At 35.1% G+C, this 22,673-nt stretch overlaps 1 protein-coding gene across 1 annotated transcript; it reads right to left on the bottom strand.

The window, feature by feature from the left end:
* Window positions 1-10,921: 10,921 nt before the first annotated feature.
* On the bottom strand, window positions 10,922-12,011 carry LOC145131278 (uncharacterized). Its single transcript, XM_079065992.1, has 3 exons — window positions 11,647-12,011; window positions 11,450-11,565; window positions 10,922-11,367 (listed from the first exon to the last, which is right to left on the bottom strand). The coding sequence occupies exons 1-3, from the start codon at window positions 12,009-12,011 to the stop codon at window positions 10,922-10,924; spliced, it is 927 nt and encodes a 308-aa protein (XP_078922118.1).
* Between the last annotated feature and the right edge of the window lie 10,662 nt (window positions 12,012-22,673).

Here is a 22,673-nt window from a genome sequence, read left to right as displayed (position 1 = left end):
CGTAGTCGTGTCGGCAATCTAGAATATAGCTAAATACATAATACAAACTATAATACCCAAATTATACAAAAATTTTTGCATTAAAAATCAATAGACAAACACAATGAAACTAAAAAGGGTATCAATCTATCAAGAGAAAAACACATAAAATGTAGATTAAAATCCACTAATTATAACAAAATAGCTAAAATAAAAGGTAAGGACTAAGGATTGTTAAGTCCTCTCTTCTTATAAATAGCTTTGAAGCAAGCTTGCCTAAGCTTCTTTGTTCTTTCTGTGTGACAACCCGAAATTTACTCCGTCACTATAACCCGTTTCCGTTAATAAAAGTTAGTTCTATTAAAATTTTCCGTTAACTTTTATTTATTAAAATAATTCATTTTGAGTTATAAAAATAAATAATATATAATGACGGAATAAAAACAACTAAGTCGGGTTACGGTTAGTTTACCCGGTAAAAACATTTAGCTCCGTTCAAACGACAGTGTATGGTGGGTTCCTACTAGGCAGCCATATATAAAGGAGGAGTGCCCACCTTTAGAGCCTTTTCCCACCTTGGAGCTTTCTCTCTCTACTTTCTCTCTCTAAAAATCGGGTTTGGCTCAAGAACACCACTTTCAAGCCTCCAAAAATCAAAGGTAATCTTCCTAACTCGATTTTCTAGCTTAGTATTCATGCTATTTCGAGTTGGATCATCCAAATACCCCAACATGCATGTGTTTACGGTTTGGGGAGCCTCCCAAAACCGTAAACTCCTATAAGAGGGTTTTGAAGCCCCAAAACACGTCCAAACCTCTTCTAATGCTTAGATCCTTACATGCATGGAGTTAGAACCACAAGATCATGAGTTTTTGGCCATGAACATGAGTTTACGGTTCTTGAATGTTCAAAAACCGTAAACACCCTTTCAAGGGTTTTGATGCCCCAAACCCTCTTCAATGCTTGACTAATGGCCTTGAAACTTGCTTGGATGATCTTAGAACCCTAAAACATGTCCAAAGAAGTGTAAACATGAGTTTACGGTTTGGGAACGTCTCCCAAAACCGTAAACACCTTCCAAGGGTGTTTTAATGCTCCAAACACTTTGCATGGCTTGTATTTGAGTCTAGAACTTGCATGCATGGACAAAGAAACCCAAGATGGTGACTTTTTGGCCATAAACTTGAGTTTACGGTTCTTGAACATTCGAAAACCGTAAACCCAAAAACCGTAAACACCTCAAATGGTGTTTTGATGCCCCTAAACCCTTCCTTAGCTTGTTTGATGAACTAAAAACTAGTGTAAATGAGCTTAGGACCTTGAAACATGAAATGGTTGAAGTGGTCAAGGGTTTACGGCCGTAAACCCTAGAGTTTACGACCGTAAACTCCTAGAGTTTACGACCGTAAACTCCCAAGGAGTGGTCCAAGGACCGTAAACTCCAAGGGAGTACCCAATTGAACCCTAATCACTTCCCAAGCCCTTGAATTGATCCTAGGAACCTTCCTTGTGATACATGAGACCTTTAGACACACAAACTCACCATTTCCATGAGTTTACGGCCGTAAACTCATGGGGGAAATGGTCTCCCAACCGTAAACACACTTAAGTGTGGCCAAGTGAAGTGTAAACTCCATAGTGAGGCCATACACTCCTTAGACGCCACCTTTAGCACTCCTAACACTTGAAACAAAGTGTTTTCATACATTAAAGTGCCTTTACTCACTTAATTAGTGATTACACAACTAATTAGATACTTTATACATCACTACATGTTACATAGGATCCGTGTGTGTGTTCAAGTCCTCACTTGACACCTAGCATCCTACTCGGCGTTTCCATCCACTTCACTCACTACAGGTGAGTTCATACCCCTAAATGAACCTTTTTAAATGTTTTTAACTGTTTTATGGGGGGGAATACAAGTTGAACCAAATAAGTTATAGTAACAATCGCATGTGAATTATAACTTGCAACCAAAAGGATTTTCTACACTATTAACTGTTTTTACCACCAAAAAGGGATTTTCTATATTTTCAACTATATTGCCAATTAAACTGTTTTCAAAGGCTTACCAAATTCATTTTCGTGTTAAATCACTATAAAACTATTTTCTGAAATTCGTTTAAACTAATTTTTATTCTCAAACCATATCTACACCAATATATTTATATAAGTAAGACTTGAAGGACTTAGGACTAATAACTCACCCTACTTCCTGTTCTTGTTTGATTGTGGGCTTAGGGTATTTTGTTATTAGTCCGACTCTCGTTGAATTCTTAGTTATATATCGCATATATTTGTGTCAGATATAAAAGTTTTCATATCAGTTCAATGCCTTTGGATATCAAAGACATGCAACCAACAATACTATTTAACTATAATAGGTATAGTTAAGGGATACTACTCAATGCTACTATTGCCATGACAACTACCAGAGTCAGTTCAGTTGTGAGTCAATATATGCTATGTACTATACAAGAGAACACTATATACTATACAAGGAGAACACTATATACTATACAAGAGAACACTATATACTATACAAGGAGAACACTATGTACTATACAAAGAGAACACTACATACTATACAAGAGAACTTACTAAAATAGAATGTGACATACTATTTCTCGATACGAAACATCTTTGTGCTATCACCGCGTAACCAGAGTCTCCTGGAGGGAGAGCGGGCATTATGTGTATAGATCTATACGGGACAGACACTCCCACATCCCGACTGCTAGCTACAGTCCGAGCCGTCTAGGCCCAGGGGTGACAAAATGTCACATTTACATATGACTCGGAGGGTCAAAGGGATTCGATCGTCAATCAGCATGGTTACGTACGAGTTCACATTCAAACCTTTAATTAATACTTTAAGAATTAAAGGCAACAGACTCCCTGAGGAGTATTGTACATTTAATACTACCTAGAGTCTGCATTTCATTACATATGGCCGACAGTGATACTGTTGGGGTAAAACATTTTTCTCATTACTATACATGGATAGAGTCAAACTATATTTTCAAACTAATAACTACTGGGAAAACTTGTACATTATCAAAGGAACAAACAAAACATTGGGTCTTGGTGGAGACTACTTTTTTTCTGGAAAACATAGGGTTTTCTAGGGCTCATACTATTTTCAAACACCGAAACTTTCGTTTACAATGTATAATTGTGAACATTTTTATACAGGAAATGACACTAAATACTTATGAACTCACCAGCTTTATGCTGATAAACGTTTTCAAAATAACTTGTATTCTCAGGTCATCAGTAGACAGGTACGGATGCAGCTTTTGAGAAGACGGAGCACATATAAGACTCCACTTTATTTTGATTGTATTTTTGTGTCTAACATTTGTACTAAACACGTTTGTATTACAATTATTATCTTAATGCAATGGATGTTGTTGCTTGTCTTTACTATTATGCTTTGTTATGATACTGTACATGACGTCCTCCACCCCAGAACGTATTCCGCCGTTCTCGGTTTTGGGGTGTGACATTCTGTCAATTCCATACCTGGCAATTTCTCCATCATCTTCTTGTGCCCTGCTAACGTCTCTACCTCCTCCTTTAATCCCAACTCCTAGTTTTTTTAGGTAGATGCAATATATTTTTCGTGTGAGTTCACAAAATTTACAATGAGTTAAGTTTATGTAAATATAAATCAGAAATCGTAGTAAAACAATTGATTCGATGTGGCATATGCCTAGGGCCTATGTTTATGTTATAAAGAAACTAATAATTAAAATTTTAGAAAATACCAAAACTACTTTGGTTACCAAGTGCATGCATACATGCATGAGTAATGTATAGAAGGTTATTATCGTAGTTTACCTTGGCATTTTGAATGAGGGATTGAAGGCTCTTAAGTTTTCTATGAGGCCATCTGTTTATGTTTAGCTGTCTGCATCTTTTCTTCAACAATGTTAACCCTATCCCTAGTTCCTTTGCTGCCATGATTATCGGCATCTCAAAGTACTTCGCTATCTCTTCAAACTCCAATGGTCTCAATCTCTTTGCCACCTTCCGGCCACCGTGATCAGTGGTGGCAGCACTAGAACTACATGTAGCCTCACCACCGGATTTATAGTCTTCACTGAAACTAACCAATGGTAAATTACCATCCTCCCAACAATCCCATAAGCTTATATCTTCAAGGGGATCCAAATCGTGAAACTCATTTCTAGAAATGATGTTTTGATCTTTGTTAAGTACTGTGGAAACGTTCTGATTGAGCACTTCATGCAATTTTTCCGACAACTCGTAATCATGATGGTCGAGCCTGTCACCACTGCAAAAATCTAAAAACTCAAGATAATCAAATCCAACACGATGGAAGACTCTTTTTGATCACTACAAATCCAAACCATGTTTTGATCAATATAGACAAAATCACTTTTTTGTGCGAAAGATGGGGTAATGAGTGACGTTTATATATACCTGAAAAGATCTTGATGATCAAAGTACGGAAACCAATCGAGGCCATATATGGAGTTTTGATGATCTGCATGTGGATCCATTTGTGAGGGAGAAGTTAAAAGTTGCGGTAAGAATGTGATGATTTATATAAGTGAAGTGGGAGAAGTAATTAATAACAAATAAAGAGGAAATGAATATATATGGTCTTTGAGCTGTAACCTTCTTCTTCAATTCACACACATATACGTATATATTGCCGCAAATTATGACTTATGTGCCTCATGCATTTAATACATCACATGCCTACTGCATATTCTTGACTTTGAAGCTACGTACCAGTTTCAAATTTCCCCAGTAGCACACTTTTCATTAGAAAGTACTCCAAGTCTTCACACATGAACCAGTTAGAAAGTACTCCAAGTCTTCACACACGAACCAATTAGAAAGTACTCCAAGTCTTCTCACATGCAAATTATGACTTGTGTGTCGCTATAGGTAACTAATAAAACTTTATTTTTAACCCCTTAAATATCAGTACAAGCTTCTAACCTCGACGTTTAAATTCTAAATTTCTTTTTATTACTAAAACTAGCATCGATTCAAGTATATAAACCATGAATCTTGAGAACACGGCAAAACCCAAATAAGTCTTATCATCTATGTAAAAAAAAAACTCAGGGTTTTTACTAGTAAATCTATCAGTGGCGGAGCTTGAACAATTAACTTGGAGGGGGGGGAGAAAATATTATAAACTGAAATTAACATTAAAAAAAACAGATTGTTTTCAACAAATAAACACCAAAAACACCTAGAAAAAGAATTACAACTCAGCCCGACAGCCTTTAATGTCTTTAAAAACAGATTATGAATGATATATTAGTAAGCAGACAACAATTTCTCTTTCAATGTTTTCATCTTTCCCATGATTATATCTAGAAAAATCAAAATGAAGGAACAAATGATCCAATCAAAACAAAATCAAATTCAAAATTAGAACAATAACCAATAACTCATTTACCAATAACCAAATCAATCTTTGTTGTCACTTTTCAGTTTTGTTTGAAGCTCACAAGCTGTTAAGCATAACCAAATCAATAACCAAATCTATAAGTTCATAACTTATAAATCAAATTGGCAAATCGCCAAATCGCAAATGACAGCCAAATTAAAAGGAAACTCAGTAAGACAGTAGTAACGCATAAATAGGCAACAGATTGACAGAAAACAGCAGCAGCAGTGCAATACGCCAACACCAACAATCAATAATCTTACAATCAGAAAAGAAAGAACATCTGAACAGGATTTGGGTCTCGGGATTACATACCTGATTTCTGTGAAGTGTGAATGGGGACTTGGGCACTTGGCGATGGCGATTGGCGAGAGTGAGACCAGGCGACTGACTTGGCGAGACAGCGACAAATGAACAGCAGGCGAGATAGGCAGCGAATTGGGAAAATGGGGATGAATCGATTTTGATTTCTTGATACCGCTTGGTCGCTTGGAGAATTGGGAGTATTGGACTATTCTGATTAGGAATCGGGAGGGGCCAAAGCCCAAGTTTGAAGATAGCAGGCTTATAACTATTTTATTTTGAACTACAATTCCTACTTCTAGCCCAATAATACTACTCCCCTGGAATCTATGAGGGCTAGTGTAAACATTATGGTCATATATCATTAAGATTCTATGGACTTAGAATGTGTGATTTCGCCTCATTCCTTGTTCCTTGTTTGGTTGTGGGCTTAAGGCGGGGTCACCCATCCAAAATGCCCTTGCAATCTTAATGATATACGACTAGTTTACGTCAATCGACTATAAAAGAACTTGTAGGACTTATAATGCAAATTTCGTCAAAATTTGTTGAAACATTCGTAGTGATGGAACTCGCTAACTACGTTATAAAATATTCATAGTGGTAATACCAAGGATAAAACAGGGAGTATAAAAGCACACATAGAATACTCTATCATCCCAAAACAATAAACTCCTTTTAAATTGACTCAGTTCAAGTTACAATAAGAAATTTCCAAGGTCGTCATGTGACATCAGGAGGGTTGTTCCTCACCATAATCAATTTATTGTACTACGAAACGTTTTCCACATCTTTTTCCAAACTCTTGAAGTCCCAGTCAAAATGCAAATTTCGGGACGAAATTCCCTCTAACGGGGGGATGATGTGACAACCATCAAATTTCGGTCAAGTCAAAGTCAAACAAAGTCAACAAGTTAAACCGGTCAACTCCATTAACCCTTGTATGTTACGGTTTACGTTATGTAATCACTGTACAATTCGCTATTTTAATGAGAAAACATCATTTGGAAAGTTCATGTGTTTGATATTCCTTAGCCTTAACAGTGCTAAACAACGAACCAAAGCGATAAAACACTATTGCCCAATCATCGGGATTGTGTAGGACACTAAATCATGGCTTAACGGGGTCTATGGACCTTGCGTTGCGAAGCCGGACACTCAAAAAGATCACAAACGAAACCTCTCGCAATCTCATTCAAACCCTACTCAAGATTACTTGACGCTAATAGGATCGAAACTCATACACTACGATATAAATTGACGTTAATAGCAACATAGTATAGTACAACGTTATAACTATAATCAAATTAAATTATGATACCATATTAAATACAAATCAAAGTATAATGCTCTAATTAAATTTAAAAGAATCAAACTTGAATGCTATAATTAAACTTCAAATCAAAGTAGATTGTTATAATCAAATAATAACTCATCTTTTATAAAACTCCATTTTTATAAACTTTACATTAAATTTTATAAAACTCTATTTTTATAAACTTTACATTAAATTTTATAAAACTCTTATATTAATTATGTAAAAGATGCTTGTGTTAGTGGGAAATTATGAAGACCACCAAAAGCAAAAAAAGATTATTCCCATGGTCTCCCACTCACACCTCCCATCCACTTTCCTTTCCTTTTTCTCCCAACACATTATTCTCTTCACCACTTAAACCTTCTCTATTCTTTCTCTCACTCTCAATCTCGAAATTCATCCAAGAAATACTCATATTCCAGCCAAGAACAATCTATTATACTTAAATCTTCATCCCTCTTGAAGCATTCATCAATGTATGTTGTTAAAAGTTTCATATTCATACAAGAAACAAATTAAATCCACCAAAATATCTAAAACTCATTTTATGCATAAACCTGATTTTTCGCAGAATCCCATCAATAAAATAAGAAGTTCTGGAAATTTTCAGAAAATAACTTATTTTTATTGAATTACTATAATTATTGCAATAAAGTAGGGCAATAATTCATATAAAATACTTTTTGCATTCAATAAATTCTGAGAAAATTCTGGGATGACCAATATATTGATTAAACATAATTTATGAAGTTTCATGCATTTATATTACTGTTTACTATTATTTATGATTTTATTGATTAATTAATAATGAAATATATAAAAAATACTTCCCATAGTCACAAATATCCGAGATTTATACACTGGGCTCTATATCATGTTATAAAACTATGGTTAATTTTACAGAATTTTTGGGAATCATTTATTATTTTTCCCGAATTTTGTTGTTGTTTAATCATTAAAGTATTAAATAAATACTAAAACAGTTCAGAAAAATATAAAAATTTTACAGTAATTAATATTGTATGGAATAATGATTTCCTAATAATTTCATAATTTTTCAATACTGTGTACTATTTAAAACCATTTTCCTAAGTATTTAAGCATGTAAAAATGCATTTTAATGATTATTTCATATAAATAATTGTTAAAATCTGTAAATAATTATAATTGGGGAAGTTATTATTTTAATAAGAAATTATTAAAATCTGGCCTAAATTGAAAATATAAATTAATTATGCAAAGTAATTAATTCAATTTAAAATTCATTTAACAAATGAATACCTTAATATTATAATCAAAATGAATTATTGTTAATTCATCTAATATAAGAATATGTGTCTAATTATTTGTATTAGTACTCTATTCTCGTTTAGCAGTTCCTAAACCAAAACTATTAATTATATTAGGTTCTACGTCATTTTGACCCGAACCGTCTATCGTACGACACACGCATTTCGTTTTGGGACTAATGTGAGTAATCTACCCCATACTTTATAATTTTCAATACTTTTTGGGTGTATCATGTGGTTCTAATATATTCCAACTTCATTTTATTGTTTTATCACAATTGAGACATCGTTGGGACATTTATACGTGAGTCATTAATTGTATAACTATTGTTTGTTTACGCTACATGTACTTGTAGTGCATTACCATTTTTAGTCTAATCTCCATGACTATGCCCGTATTCTTGAGGTACGTTATGGACAATAATAGCGCTATTGGGTTGACCACCCCGCCTTGGGACGCTAAGGTGATTGATCGCACGTGGTTGAGTATGTATGATGATTAGATGCTCCATCCTATATATATTATATATATATATATATATATATATATATATATATATATATATATATATATATATATATATATATACATATGTATATATAGGGTGAGGACTTATTGTTGTTGTTATCATTTGTTAATCAATTTTTGATTTATAAACCGTTATCTCAAATACAATTGTTTGCCGACTTCAAAAGAAAACAAATTTCCAATTATAAAGGTTTCAACTTCACAATTTTCTCTACTAAAATTAGATTACTCACCAACTCTCGTAGTTGACCTGTTTTTACCCATGATGCAGATTTGAAGAATGAAGTTGATGAAAAATAGGTTGTGCCTTAGAAATCCACAAGACTATTTAAATTTGATGTAATAAATGTTGTTCGTATTTGGATTTGTATTTGTATGTTGTGGATCTTGTTTGCATACTTAGTACTTAATTGAATCTAATCATATTATAACATAGTTGTCATGAGACTTTGAACAATATATCACGCCTCGATCGATTCCGACAAGGATCGGGGTGTGACATGATTGAACCATGTCACTTCTTCCTTTACATCCATCCATTTAGTAACAACATTTGATTGTTCTCGTTGTTGTCCTTCTCCCATCTCATGGTTGAACAAAGATGTTATGCGAGTCCATTCATCAACTACTAGGCAATGCGGGGGAGCAAGTAACGATACACCATCCTTAACACTTAGCCAACATCGTGTAAGAACCAACACCTTATTTGTCGTCCATGGCCTTTCAGAATTGGAACCAGGTACTTCATTCGAAGAACTTGCTGCATTCGACGACATTTCTAAATATGGGAGTTCGTTTCGTTTAGGTGATTTGGGTGTTTGGTTTTTAGATCTTAAACATCTATTTATATTAATAAATACAGGACTATGAATTACAACTTTGACTACGAAATGGTTGCATTTGGACTACGATTTGCAGGTTTCTGCAGTGACTTATCATGTCAAGCAGTCATTTATGTCTTGTCACTTAAGAGTTTGACTACGATTTGTAGGTTACTGCAGTGACTTATCATGTCAAACAATCATCTACGTCTCGTCCCTTCAGAGTTTGACTACGATTTGCAGGTTACTACAGTGACTTGTCATTAATGTCTAGTCATTTCAAAGTTGTACTATGAATTAGAACTCTGACTACGAAATTGTAGCATTTAGACTAGTATGTGTAAATATCACTTATAGCACCAGTTTTTTATAATGTCGACTTTATTATGAGTTCCTCACACAAATTCGAAGTTTGCTCATGCAACGAAGTAGATTGTTACTACTGTGATTCAGTCGACCCTTTTTTTACACCCTCTTCGGTCGGGCCATATATGTCAGATGAAAATTTTGAAGAATTGAAGAAGGCTGAAGAACAACAAGAAGAGGACAAAGAGTCATCCCGACTTCTCACTCAACGTGGTAATGATATTGCATCGGAATGCAAACAAGCTCAAGAATGGATAGACCTCAATAAAAACAAAATCAAAGAGCATGAAGAATGGATAAAAAAGACTAAGAAGGCAATCAAAACGACTGAAAAATGGCTTGCTGAGAAGGACGAGCTGTTGATACACATTATGGTGAAAAAAGATCGTTTGGAAGACAAAATGAGAATTAGGGATGACTATATAACAATGGAGAAAAAGAAGTACCCATTGCAGTTCCCTGAGTTTAAAAATTAGTTACAAAATTGCTGTAATATTATCATGATACACCTTTGGTTGCAAAATGATCGTTTGTTGTTTTTTTTAAATAACATCTTGTCATTGTTATAATCTGCAAACTAAATTTTATAATATAAAAGCTTCATTAATTGTTATAATCTACAAACCAAACTAAAATATGAAAGCATAGCAATGTCTTGTAAGATTTAATAAAAAATTACAATACATAATAAGTTAACAACTCTTCATTTCAAGGTTGTTTTATATCAAAATCAGCGTCATAGGTTTGTGAGCAACTCGTTGAACCACCAATATTAAATGTCATTTCTGCAGTAGAAATTGTGCGACGTGCTCCACTACCGGACGCCCTTCTAGTACAATTGTTTCTCGTGTGTCCTAGTTGACCACATGTAGAACACTATTTTCTAATTGGACCCTCGCCTTGGGATGGAATGCGGTCTGTGTTTCTTGGCCTGCCTGGCTGACGTTTATCCATTATAGGTGGCTTAACAATCATCAAATCATCGGGGATATCCCATTCAGATGGCTTTGGCAAAGGGTTTATTGATTCCTCATACGTTTTCCTCAGTGTTTCGGTAAAGTAAGCATTTAATGCATACCTCGAGCAGTCTTGGTAATTGTTCACTGTTAAACATCTTATGACATGACCACAAGGTATCTCATCAAGTTGCCAATGCCTATATGTACATGTCATATGTTGGAAATCAACAATCACGTTTTGTGCCCCCTTTTTGACCTCACATTTCGTATTTGAGATCATGCAAACATCCCACTTACTAAAACTTTTTTTGTTTTCTTTTACAATATCATCGGCCCAAGGGGTAAGTATTGTTGTTGCTTCCGCTAAAAAAACAGGCAAAATGAAGAAGTTAAGATCAATAACATTAAATTAATAAAACATTAATATTAAAAATTAACTTAATACCTGCAAAGTTACGTCTTTGAAACCACCAATGTTGCATTGTTGCACGAAAAAAATCGATCAACATAAGTATCGACACCTTACGTGCGTGTCTAGATAATGCATTTATAGACTCCGCACTGTTGGACGACATAAGATTGTATCAGTTCCCTTTAAAATGTGTCATTGACCAAGTTTCTTGATTTATACTTTTTAAGTACTCCCATACTGGTTCTTTTGTCTTTTTCATAACATCCATGGCAGCGCCAAAAGCATCAACTGTGTACGCCCTACAAGCCTCCCAAAAAATTCCTTTAACTGTGTTACTCTTCCCGAATCTAGATACTATGTTGAAATACAAATGGACACCACGTATTCCGTGATGAGCGTGAGGAAAAATGTTGGCAACGGATGTTGCTATAGATGGAGACCTATCAGATATAATTGTAAGCTCCTGCATATTGCCTATGCAATCACGTAGTTTTTGAAAAAACCATGTCCAAGAATCGGTACACTCATTTTTGCATATACCATATGCAACCGGTAATATTTGGTTTTGTCCGTCCTTAGTAACTGCAAGTAACATGGTACCTTTGAACTCGCCCTTTAGGTGGGCTCCATCTACTACTAGGGTCGGTTTACAAAATTTGACAAAAGCGCGTACCTACAATACATTGTATATCTATTCAAATACACCAAAATAAAAATGAAAAAAATTAATAAAATATTATAATACTAACCGAGCAACCAAGTGCGACGTACAAAAACTCAAAGCGATCATCACCATCTGTTTTAATATGTGTCACCGTACCCGGATTATGTTTGACCAAATTGTGACAATAAGCCGGAAGTTTGGTAAAAGAATCCTCTTTCGTACCCCTTAACAACAACAATGCATATTGCTTCGCACGCCATGCCTGATGGTATGAGATATTGATATTCAATTGAGCATTCATATCATTAATAATATCTTTTCCCCGATAAACTCTACTATAATCTTCAGCCAAAACATCAGCAAGATATTCACCCAAAACATATTTGTTTGCTTGTCGATGATTAGGTTGCAAAATTGTTGAAGAACATGTGTGTACATCAACAAATTTATTCACTTGGAAAAGTCCATCAAAATTTTTAATTGCTTTTGCTCTTAGTAACCAAGAACAATTTTTCGAAACACACACAGCCTCATACCTTGATTTGGTGGATCTACTTGTCCTCGTCTGAAAACCTTCTCGAAGACATTTTTTTACCAATACACCGTTTTAAAAGTTCTTTGTTCTTAAATATACTCTCACATTCAATCTTTTGAAGATTCATGTCTACCATCTGTGTTGGGATATCTTCATTAATATCAACTGGGCATGATGGTACATGGGGCATACCGTAAAAAAGGTTATCGGGAAACTTATCTTTAACTTCATCACCCAACTCATCTCTATCTGAATTGCTTTGTAAGTCGGTTATATCTAAACGTACATCAGCAATATCAACATAATCCCCGTAAACATGCTTTTTTTCATTTTTTTGACTCGAATTTTTTTTCTTTTTACTTTTATCTACTACACGCCTATTCATAATGTTAACTTCTTGTTCGGCAACATCATCATAACGACCACCCACATCATTAAGATATGTACCAACATCATCATCACCAACATACTTGTAATTCTCAGGATCCACATAGTGAATAGGTGAATAACTAACATTAACATTTTCAACAACACTGTGAAACTGAGGTACACTAGGAGTATTGAAAGTACCTATCGGATCGTTGCTCCCTTTATAGCTGCTTAAATTACCAACCGACTGATTTCCACTGTGACCAGCCTCATTAACCTCATCTCCATCATCAACCACCACAAACACTTTGACAGCCCTTCCTCCACTACATTTGATTACATTTATCAACATTCTAACATCCATGTCTTCAACTATAGCTATATAATAATTCAATTCAGGATGATGGAAACGAAGACTAATTCTATCTTTGTCTAACAAACCAATTTTGATTATCACCAAAGATACAAAATCACTATAACTAATATACTCAGAAAATATCAAAGCGAATTCAGAAATACCTCCATGTGGACATACGTATTCCAGATTTGTTTCAATAACTTGCCATCTCCCACCGGTTACAAGACAAACCAAATATTCAATCATTTTTAAAGAGATTTTAGAGAAATTTCCTAAACAAATAACAACTAAACTGATAATTTTCTACAAAAGTTTATATATAGTAAGATTATTTCGTAGTCAAACCAATTGATTTCATAGTCAAAATAAAAAAATAAAAAAAAATCGTAAAATCGCAGATGGAATACAGAGGAAATCGCAGATGGACTGTGTCCATCTGCGATTTAACCCTGCCCTATATATATAGAAAAAAAATTATAAAAAATAATCCACCTGTGAATGTACAAGTGGCTAAAGCACACTTGTGCTTTAGCCACTTGTACATTCGCAGATGGAATGTGCAAATCGCAGATGGACCATTCCCATCTGCGATTTTTGTGGCCATTTTTGCAATTTCAATTTTTTTTGGCTATTTTCCACAAAGTGATTAGTATTTTTGGCTATTTTTGTCATTTTCTCTATTTAAATAAAGGGGATAATGACTTAAAAGAATAATAAAATTTTCAATTTGTATACATTTGATCACTGATTTTTTTCGTCCATATTTACCCCTTCAACTTGTTAAACTGTACATGTTCAATCCTTATGACCGGTTACTCCAAGTTAGCAGGGAAAAATGACTTAATAGAGTAATATATTTCTCATTTTGTATACATTTAGTCATTAATATTTTTGTATACATTTAGTCCTTAATATTTTTTTGTTTCAAAATAAGTCATTTTTTGTTTTTGTACTCATTCAATACTTGTGAATGATTTCTTTAGGTTTTTCTCACGATATCTTACGTGGGACAATCATTGATGAAGTGTGTGGGCCTGTTGATGCTTATGCGTAACGTCTTATTTTCACAACCAGAAATTTTCATTATAAATCCATTATTAAGAAAAAACGTTTATTCCAAAATACATTTATCGAAAATAGAGTAATATAAGAATCGCAGAATCCTCAATATATTGATGAGTGTGTACAATCATGTATTCGCCTTCCCATGATCAACGATAAAACCTGAAAACATAAACAACTGGCTAATCACAAAGTTGAGTGAGTTTTCCCCAAAAAACTCGATACAACAAATGTATTATCATGCCTAACGAGCCCACACTCATCTGGAATACCTTGGCGTAATCAGTTATCAGACTGGAATGCCAACATGCAACAAGTCCGATCAATCATCAGACTGGAATACTCAGGGTTTGTCGGCATGCCGCCTTAACCCAACCGCTCTTCTCGAGCCTCCGTGCCTACACCTTACAGCCGGTCCGCACCAGGTATCTTGGCCTACAACATATAACAGGACCACCTCAACCTATCCCGCCACCATATGACTATCCCACGTAAGATGTCGTGAGAAAAACCTAAAAAAATCATTCATAAGTACTAAATGAGTACAAAAACAAAAACGACTTATTTTGCAACAAAAAAATATTAAGGACTAAATGTGTACAAAAATATTAAGGACTAAATGTGTAAAAAGTGAGAAATATCTTACCCTATTAAGTCATTTTTACCGGCTAACCTGGAGTAGCCGGTCATAAGGACTAAATGTGTACAGTTTAACAAGTTGAATGGGTAAATGTGGACGAAAATAAAAGTCAGTGACTAAATGTGTACAAATCAAAAATACATTACCCTTTTAAGTCATTATCCCTTAAATAAAGGGTTATACATATTTTGTAGTAACCACTAACCACTTTATATTTTAAATATAATATATTAATTTATAGAAAATAAAATATAAAAATATACTTTAATTGAATAGCTTATTCAATTTTACGATTTAACCAAAACAATAAAAAATTTAATCAAAACCAAACTGAATAAGATATCATTATTGGATTAACCAAACCAAATTATCCAAATAACATTTGGTTTGATTCGGTTATTCGATTTTGGTTTTTTTCTCATGCCCCTAGATAAAATCATATAAATTGTTTTTATGGTTGGGCAAAAAATATTATTGTAATTCTTTTTTAAATATTTTAATATAATTGATCTTTTAAAGTTTAAATGTTGCATTTAAAGTTTTTAATTATAACTAACATTGTTAAAACATAATGCTTGTGCAATTACCTTGGAGTAGCTTGTCAACATGTCATTGTTGTAATTTGAGATAAGAGAAGAACAAATTGGGGAATTTTCATATTGATTTGATAAATTAGCTCCTCAGTCTATACAAGCATCGTTTATATACATGGATAAGTAAAAAACTAAGCTAGCAACTATCCTAAATAACTTTTACAAACGAAAGACCAAAATACCCCTTGCAGTTAAGCTAATTAATAACATACACAAGAAGAAATATAAAATACTAAATTACCTTTGGTAGATAACTTGTGTCTAACACACCCCCTTAATCTAGTGGGTGGGAGAATAACCCCATATTGGACACAACTTGCTTTAGTCATAAGGCAATTAGTGAGCAGCAAGAACGCGTGAAAGAGTAATTAACCACTTTGAAGTTTCTCCGGACAAAATGACAATTGATTTCGATGTGTTTAGTCGCTCATGATCAAGGTTATAAAAGTCGTTAGGCGGCGGTCTCACAGTCGACTGGGGTCAAGGGACTAATCGGTCTACGCGAGGATTAATCGGCGCCTAGACGGAGACCCTTAGTTGTAATAGAATTTATTTTTTTAAAATTAAATATTACCTATATTTTAACAAAATAAGTAAATCACCATAAACTTTGGCATATTAAGTCGTCTAAATATTTAGATCATCATATATAATAATTTTTAGACGAATTGGTGATCTTTTTAATAGTTTTAGTCATCAATCATCATAATTTAGTCACACAAAATCATAAAATTGACTAATCGGGGATTTTTTAATTTTTTTTACGGTCTAACTTTTTACCGGCTTAGACCATCTAGGACCGACTCCGCCTAAAGGCACCTTGAGGTGCCTTTAGGATTTTTGATTATGTCATTTCTTCTTAAAGGCACCTTGAGGATGTTATGGGGGATGTAAAGAAGCTAGATGATCAATATGCGAATAAAAAATCTGAATGTTGATGTCTTGAGAGTTAAGTGGAATATAAGATAATAAGAATGATAATGAGGGGAAATATCAAGAGGTTTGAATTGTGCAATGGGATATATCTTCAAAAAACTTGATATCCCTTTATACAAAAATCTACAAGATTCATGACTTTATAAGCTTTTACACGAAAAGGGTAACCTATGATATGTAGGGAGTAGAACGGGGCATGAACTTGTCTCTAGATGAAGAAGCGATAAAGCATAAACATCAAAATGTTTTTAAATAAATCATATCAGGTTTAAACTCGTGTAATGCTTCAAAAGGTGTTTGATTGTCAAGTACCTTTAACAATAACAAACACAGTCGTCCTAAAAAATTCTTCCCGTGTAATGCCCCGATTCTCAGGTATCGATTTTTATAAGAATTTATTGATTTCATGGTCTACTCGACGATTTGGTTGCCCTACTCGTCGAGTAGCAGCGGGTTGGTCCACGTATTTTAGTGACCTACTCGCCGAGTCCAAGAAGGGACTCGACGAGTAGGAGCTGGCAGATGAAACCCTAAATTTCGGGGTATTGCACCCTATTTAAAGGATCATTGGCCTCCCCCAGCCTCCCCTTTACAGCTCCTTGACACTCTTAAACCCTAAATTGCGTGTGTGTGTTTCTTTGGTGTGTTAAAGCTTGGAAGAGGGATCTTGGTGATGGAACACTTAGGGGAAACAAGTAAATCAAAGCAAGGAACTCGTGGGAAGCAAAGATCTACTTCAGTTGGCACTCTCTGGAAGGTATTAGGCTATTTCCTTGGCTCATTTCATCTTTAATCTCTTTGGGTGGGTTTTAGGAAAAGGGTTCTTGTGTTTGAGCCAAGATCTGAAGTTGCAACTTCAGATCTGGACTTCCTTTGGCCTCTAGATCCATAAAGTTATCAGCTTTGGCAAGTATGAGCCTTCCCTCAAGTGTGAAACTTCCTTACAAGCTTGGTGTTGTCATTCTAAGACTTTAGAGCCTTGCATGCACGTAAAGTTTGCAACTTTACGTGATAAACATGCCTTGGGAAACTGGATCTACAATTTGGAGCCTTTGCATGGCTTAAAAAGCCTCTGTATGGATTAAGGACTGAAGGGACTCGGCGAGTCGCATGGTCGACTCGGCGAGTCCGATGAAGATCGTCGTGGGCTCGGCGAGTCAGATGAGAGACTCGGCGAGTCGGCTAGGGTTTTCCCCAACCTTTGGACACGTATGAACGCGACGAGTGTGAAGAGAAAACTCGGCGAGTTGGCCAAGGAGTTACGACCACTGACACTAGGAACTCGACATGTCACTCAAGTGACTCGGCGAGTTGGCGAGTCAGACCAGGAACTCGGCGAGTAGTTGAGGGTACTCGACGAGTTGAGGTCAACATGGACTGTTGACCTTGATAGTTAACTTTGACTTTGACCAAGGGTGGACTATTGGACTTCTGGGGTATTTTGGGAAAATATGAGCATGGTGGGGACATTTAGTCAAGAAGGTCATGATGGGTGTTAACTTATTATTCAGGGTGTGATAGTGTGGGATTCCGGGGAGGTAGAAATCAGAGATTTGCAGTACTTCAACACTACTTGCGAGGTGAGTTATCCTCACTATATCAATAGGGTCTAAGGCACCAAGGCCGGCCCTTTATGGATTGTATTCGGATATGGCATGATATGTTTATTGATTACATCCTGGTAGTTAGGGTGGTGATATGCTTATGTGTAGTGACCTGGTTGTTGGATTAGTGTCTAAGTCCATAACTATTTTGGTATGTACTTGACCCGATTATGAGCATGGTCCTTTTGGGTTGCCTTCACCATAGCAATATGTAGGATGAATTAAGGAGAGAAAGGTTTAATTATGATTTATTAATATATTATAAGAATAATATATTAAAGGAGAAATCATATTGTTTAATTAATATTAGTCAAGAATTAATTAAGAATTAATTTTGTGACTAAAAGAGATTAATTAAACTTAGGGGACTGGAGTTGTAATTATAAGATAATTACAACTGGGCTCTGGATCACCTAATAATATATAGGTTGGACGAATTCTATGGGAAGCCCATAAGGAATTCGTCCAAGGGATATGTTAAAGGAGTCCATGGGCTGCTTAGGGCCTAAGCAGTCAGATTAGGGTTTCCTAGTTGCAAACCCTAATAGCCTACATGTATATAAAGGACCTCTATGCCCCAAAAACGTGGCTAAGTGTTCCTTTAGGGTTTCCAGCCGTTTTTGGTGCCTCCCCTCTCTTCTCTCCTTCATCCAATTGCTTAGTGGTGTTTGTGACTCCATTAGAGGTGCAACACTTGAGGCACTAAGCTTTCTGAAGCCAATGATTGATTGTTATTGCTATATAACAATCAAAGGTAAGATCTAAACCCTAATTTCAGTCATAGTTTATTAGATCTAGGGTTTATGGCTTTGGATTATCAATTGCATGTTCATTAGACAAACTAGATCCAAAGCTATTAGGGTTTGCATGTACACCATAAGACTGATGTATTGCTCAAAACCCATCAGTGGTATCAGAGCCTAGGGTTGTTTGTTTGATGTATTTGATGCTATATTTGATTATTCAAGCTTAAAATCGAAAATTTTGAATTTCTGAGGGCTGGACTCGCCGAGTCCATGGCTGAACTCACCGAGTCCACTGTGAACTCGACGAGTCCAGTGTTGACTCGACGAGTATGAGACGCAGAATGTTGTTTTTGCGGGATTTTGACCTGTTTTGGCTGTGGATAATTATCTAAAACGTTTTTTGTCAATAAAATCCGAATTTTATCTATATTGGGTGATTATCCTTGCCAAAATAGAAGATAATTGTCAAAATTCAGATAATGAAGTACAAAGTAACTACATGGTTTATAAATTCCCAAATCATAGTTACTTTAGGCAAAATTTGAAATTGTATGCTAATCCATGGAATTACACTTCGTACCCTTGTCAAACGTTAGTGGAGCGTGTGTGGTTAACCGACACACTAATTTGGGATTGACATTGGTGGCGAAGGGTGGCTCGATGTTTATCATAGATCAATGGAGCGTGTGTGGTTAATCAACACATTGATTAGGTGATAGTATCATTGAGTGCATCATGTAGATTCGCATGGTTATTCACACCTTATTTGTGATCCTCGGCATCCCAATCACAAATAGAAGGGCATAATCGAGATTAAACATGCCATTGAAAAGTTCAATGAATCTCAAAAGATCTAGGAGTTTCAATTCATTTAAAACTTAAACTTCTTTTTCGTTTTTAATGGTGGAAATTGGTAAATCGTCATTTACCTACCTTCAAATATTCTGCAACTAGATTACAGCATCCCTCTTCTAGGTTGTAGAGTATTGTGTTGGATATTAGCCTTGATGTTTCATTTAGGTGTTACATCAAGGATTCTTATCAACTAACTTGAATTTTCTCCCGTTTTGTAGATGTCTTATAATGGTCTTCCCAAGTCCCTTGGAACAAGCTTTCCAAATGAAGATGACGTTCCACGATACGATCAAGGAAATGAGAGTCATGTTTCACTTCCTCCACCTCCTCCAACTATTCTCCCTAACCCACAAGCTCAAAGGCTTGAAAAGTTCAAGCTCACTCAAGCCTTATTGGCAAGTAAACACGAAGATGGGAAACTTGTGTGTGCACACGTCTTGGAGATGAAGTCACACATTGACAGGTTAAGGATGTTGGGTGTCGAGATTTCAGGTGAGTTGGCTGTTGACTGGGTTCTTCAGTCGCTTCCTGAATCATATAGTGAGTTCGTTAGAGAGTACTATATGATGGACCATGACGTGACCCTCATTGATTTGACCTATTTGCTTATAGCTGCTGAATCAGCAATGATTTGGCGTGTTGATCAAGCAAATCTGTCTGGTGAATCAAACTCCCAAACTTCAATGGACATTGAAAATGGTGACATTGGAAATCCAGAAAAGGTAAATTCTGAGATAGTTCCTTGTGTCATCCCAAAAGAGTCCATTTGCTTCTATTACCAAGAGAAGGGGCATTGGAGACGAAGTTGCCCTGTTTACCTGAGAGATCTAAGAGATGGGAGAGTCAAGACGTATGGCTCTACTTCAGGTAAAATCCATCAACTAACTCTATAAGTTCCTATTCTTTGATTCTTGATATGTGATGTGATAAGATTACATTTTGAAGTTTTGTAGGATCGAAGAAAAGAGAGGAAGCTTAAGGAAGAAGCGTGTTGAATCTGATTATGAAGAAATGGATTTCAATCGCATGGATTCGAAGATCAGATTTTTGAGCTGCTACTCTAGAGTTAGGATAGATTGATAAGAAATATGTAATAGCATAGTTTTTCAGTTGAATTGCATTGTAAGGACAAATTTTTTCCGCAATAATATAAATTTTGATTTTGTCTTATTTATTTATCCTTGCAGTGGCATGTATGAAAAAAAAATTTGATGTTTGAATGTTCTACTATTAGCAATAATGGATTTGATTCTTAATTATGTTATTTGTGGAAATGTCGAGAATTTTCCAAATAAAGGAAGATTCTCATCGCTCAAGTTTCAATTGGACAGAAACTTGGAATCATACAACTTGGTTGCGTGATGAATGAGAAACTTCATATTTGGAAATTAGACTATTTTTGACAAAGTGTCAAGAGAAGGACTAGGAGATCGAGTACACTAGGTTGTGCGTTGATCAAGTCCACCACAAGAGTGATAAAGATATTCGTCATGATTTACTAAAGTTTAGTAAAAATGGATATACTTATAAGATTAAGTATAATTATGATTTGATTGAAAGACTTTCAATCAATAGCAGAACGAAAAAGAAGAATCAAGTAGGCAGAAAGATAAAAGTTTCTCTATTCTAAGAAGGAGGGAGAGTACCTTTTATTGTGTTTTATGATAAGTCTTAATGATTAAGAACTATTTCTCAATTGGTCATCTAAGTGAGTCTTAGTGCATTTGTATGTCTAAAAGGAGGAATCGAGAATTATGGAAATAGTTAAATCAATAAGTCAATCATACTTCGTCCCAATATCAAGTCTTAAGAGTCATACTCCAAGATTGTGACTTGAGTGACAGGTCTTAAGTAGGTTTATAACACTCATCAAATGTGGAATTTGGAAAAGTTTTCTTATTCTTGCACATTTGAAATTGGTAAGTTGTGATGTCTTGGATAAGACAAAGACCAACCAGGACCAATTGTGTGAAGTGTTAAACTTGACAAAAGGCTACACTAACTCTTGAATATTTGTTTGTCAAGAAATGTTTCTTGACAAGAGAATCTTATATGTCAAGGAGTTAGTGAGAGTCTTAATGGTCTTGAAAAGTTTCAAGAACAAATCAAGAGTAAACTTAGTTAATCATCACTAGTGCACGACTTGAGGTTTCTGTGCCATTCCAATTAAGCTAAATATGTATGTGAGTTTTATGAGTTCTCATTTGAATGCATAAAGACAAAGCATCTTGATCAATGGAAAGTACATTGATATGTAGGGGTGAGTTGCTTGGAAGACATGGTGGGCACTCGTGTTACCATGAGGCAAGAAATCAAGATTGAACAAGTTCAGTCCATATGGTTTTGAATTTGTTGCAAACTTTCGTTTTGACGAATTCGCATGGATAGGAACACATACATCATAAAATCCAAGTGTCATAAGGTTTCCCTCCTTCATGAAAATGATTGTGAGGAAATGCTTTCACTAAGAGAGATTTTAAGAAGATAGCAATTGTGAAAATTGTATTCTCAAATTCGATTATGATTACGACATCCCTTTTCATAGTTCGAATTGTGAGATTTGGCAATTGGTCTGAACATTTGGGACTTAATAACATAAATTCTGAATTGTTTAGACACACATGTGAGCTATCTAAGGCAAAGATGTATGAGCTTAAAAAGCTTAGATAAAGGCTTATCAAAGCATCAAGTGTTAGAAACATGAACTTAAGGAATTCAATAAGCATTGTCTTCTAGAAGTTCAACTGATTTCTGAATACATGTCAAAGCTAGTGGGAGCATAAGTGTTATGCTTGTATTGTAATAATCATCGTGTTAGTGGGAGCATGATTATTATGGTAAGTATTGCAAGTTAGCAATATTAATTATAGAAAACAAAGATTCACTTTGCAAAGT

Source organism: Lactuca virosa, chromosome 8 (genome assembly GCF_052849685.1).
Source record: "Lactuca virosa cultivar CGN04683 chromosome 8, Lactuca_virosa_CGN04683_v6, whole genome shotgun sequence".
In the NCBI taxonomy this organism is placed as follows: domain Eukaryota; kingdom Viridiplantae; phylum Streptophyta; class Magnoliopsida; order Asterales; family Asteraceae; genus Lactuca; species Lactuca virosa.
The sequence above is the reverse complement of the archived record's forward strand: the minus strand, read 5'-3'. Positions and strand labels throughout refer to the sequence as shown.

Excerpts from the sequence above, each read along its gene's own strand:
- LOC145131278 (XM_079065992.1), bottom strand. The coding sequence starts at position 12,011 with ATGTTACTTGCAGTTACTAAGGACGGACAAAACCAAATATTACCGGTT. Across the intron at positions 11,566-11,646 it reads ACAAAAGAACCAGTATGGGA|TGCGGAGTCTATAAATGCAT; the intron begins GTACTTAAAAAG and ends GTCGTCCAACAG. Across the intron at positions 11,368-11,449 it reads TCAAAGACGTAACTTTGCAG|CGGAAGCAACAACAATACTT; the intron begins GTATTAAGTTAA and ends CTGTTTTTTTAG.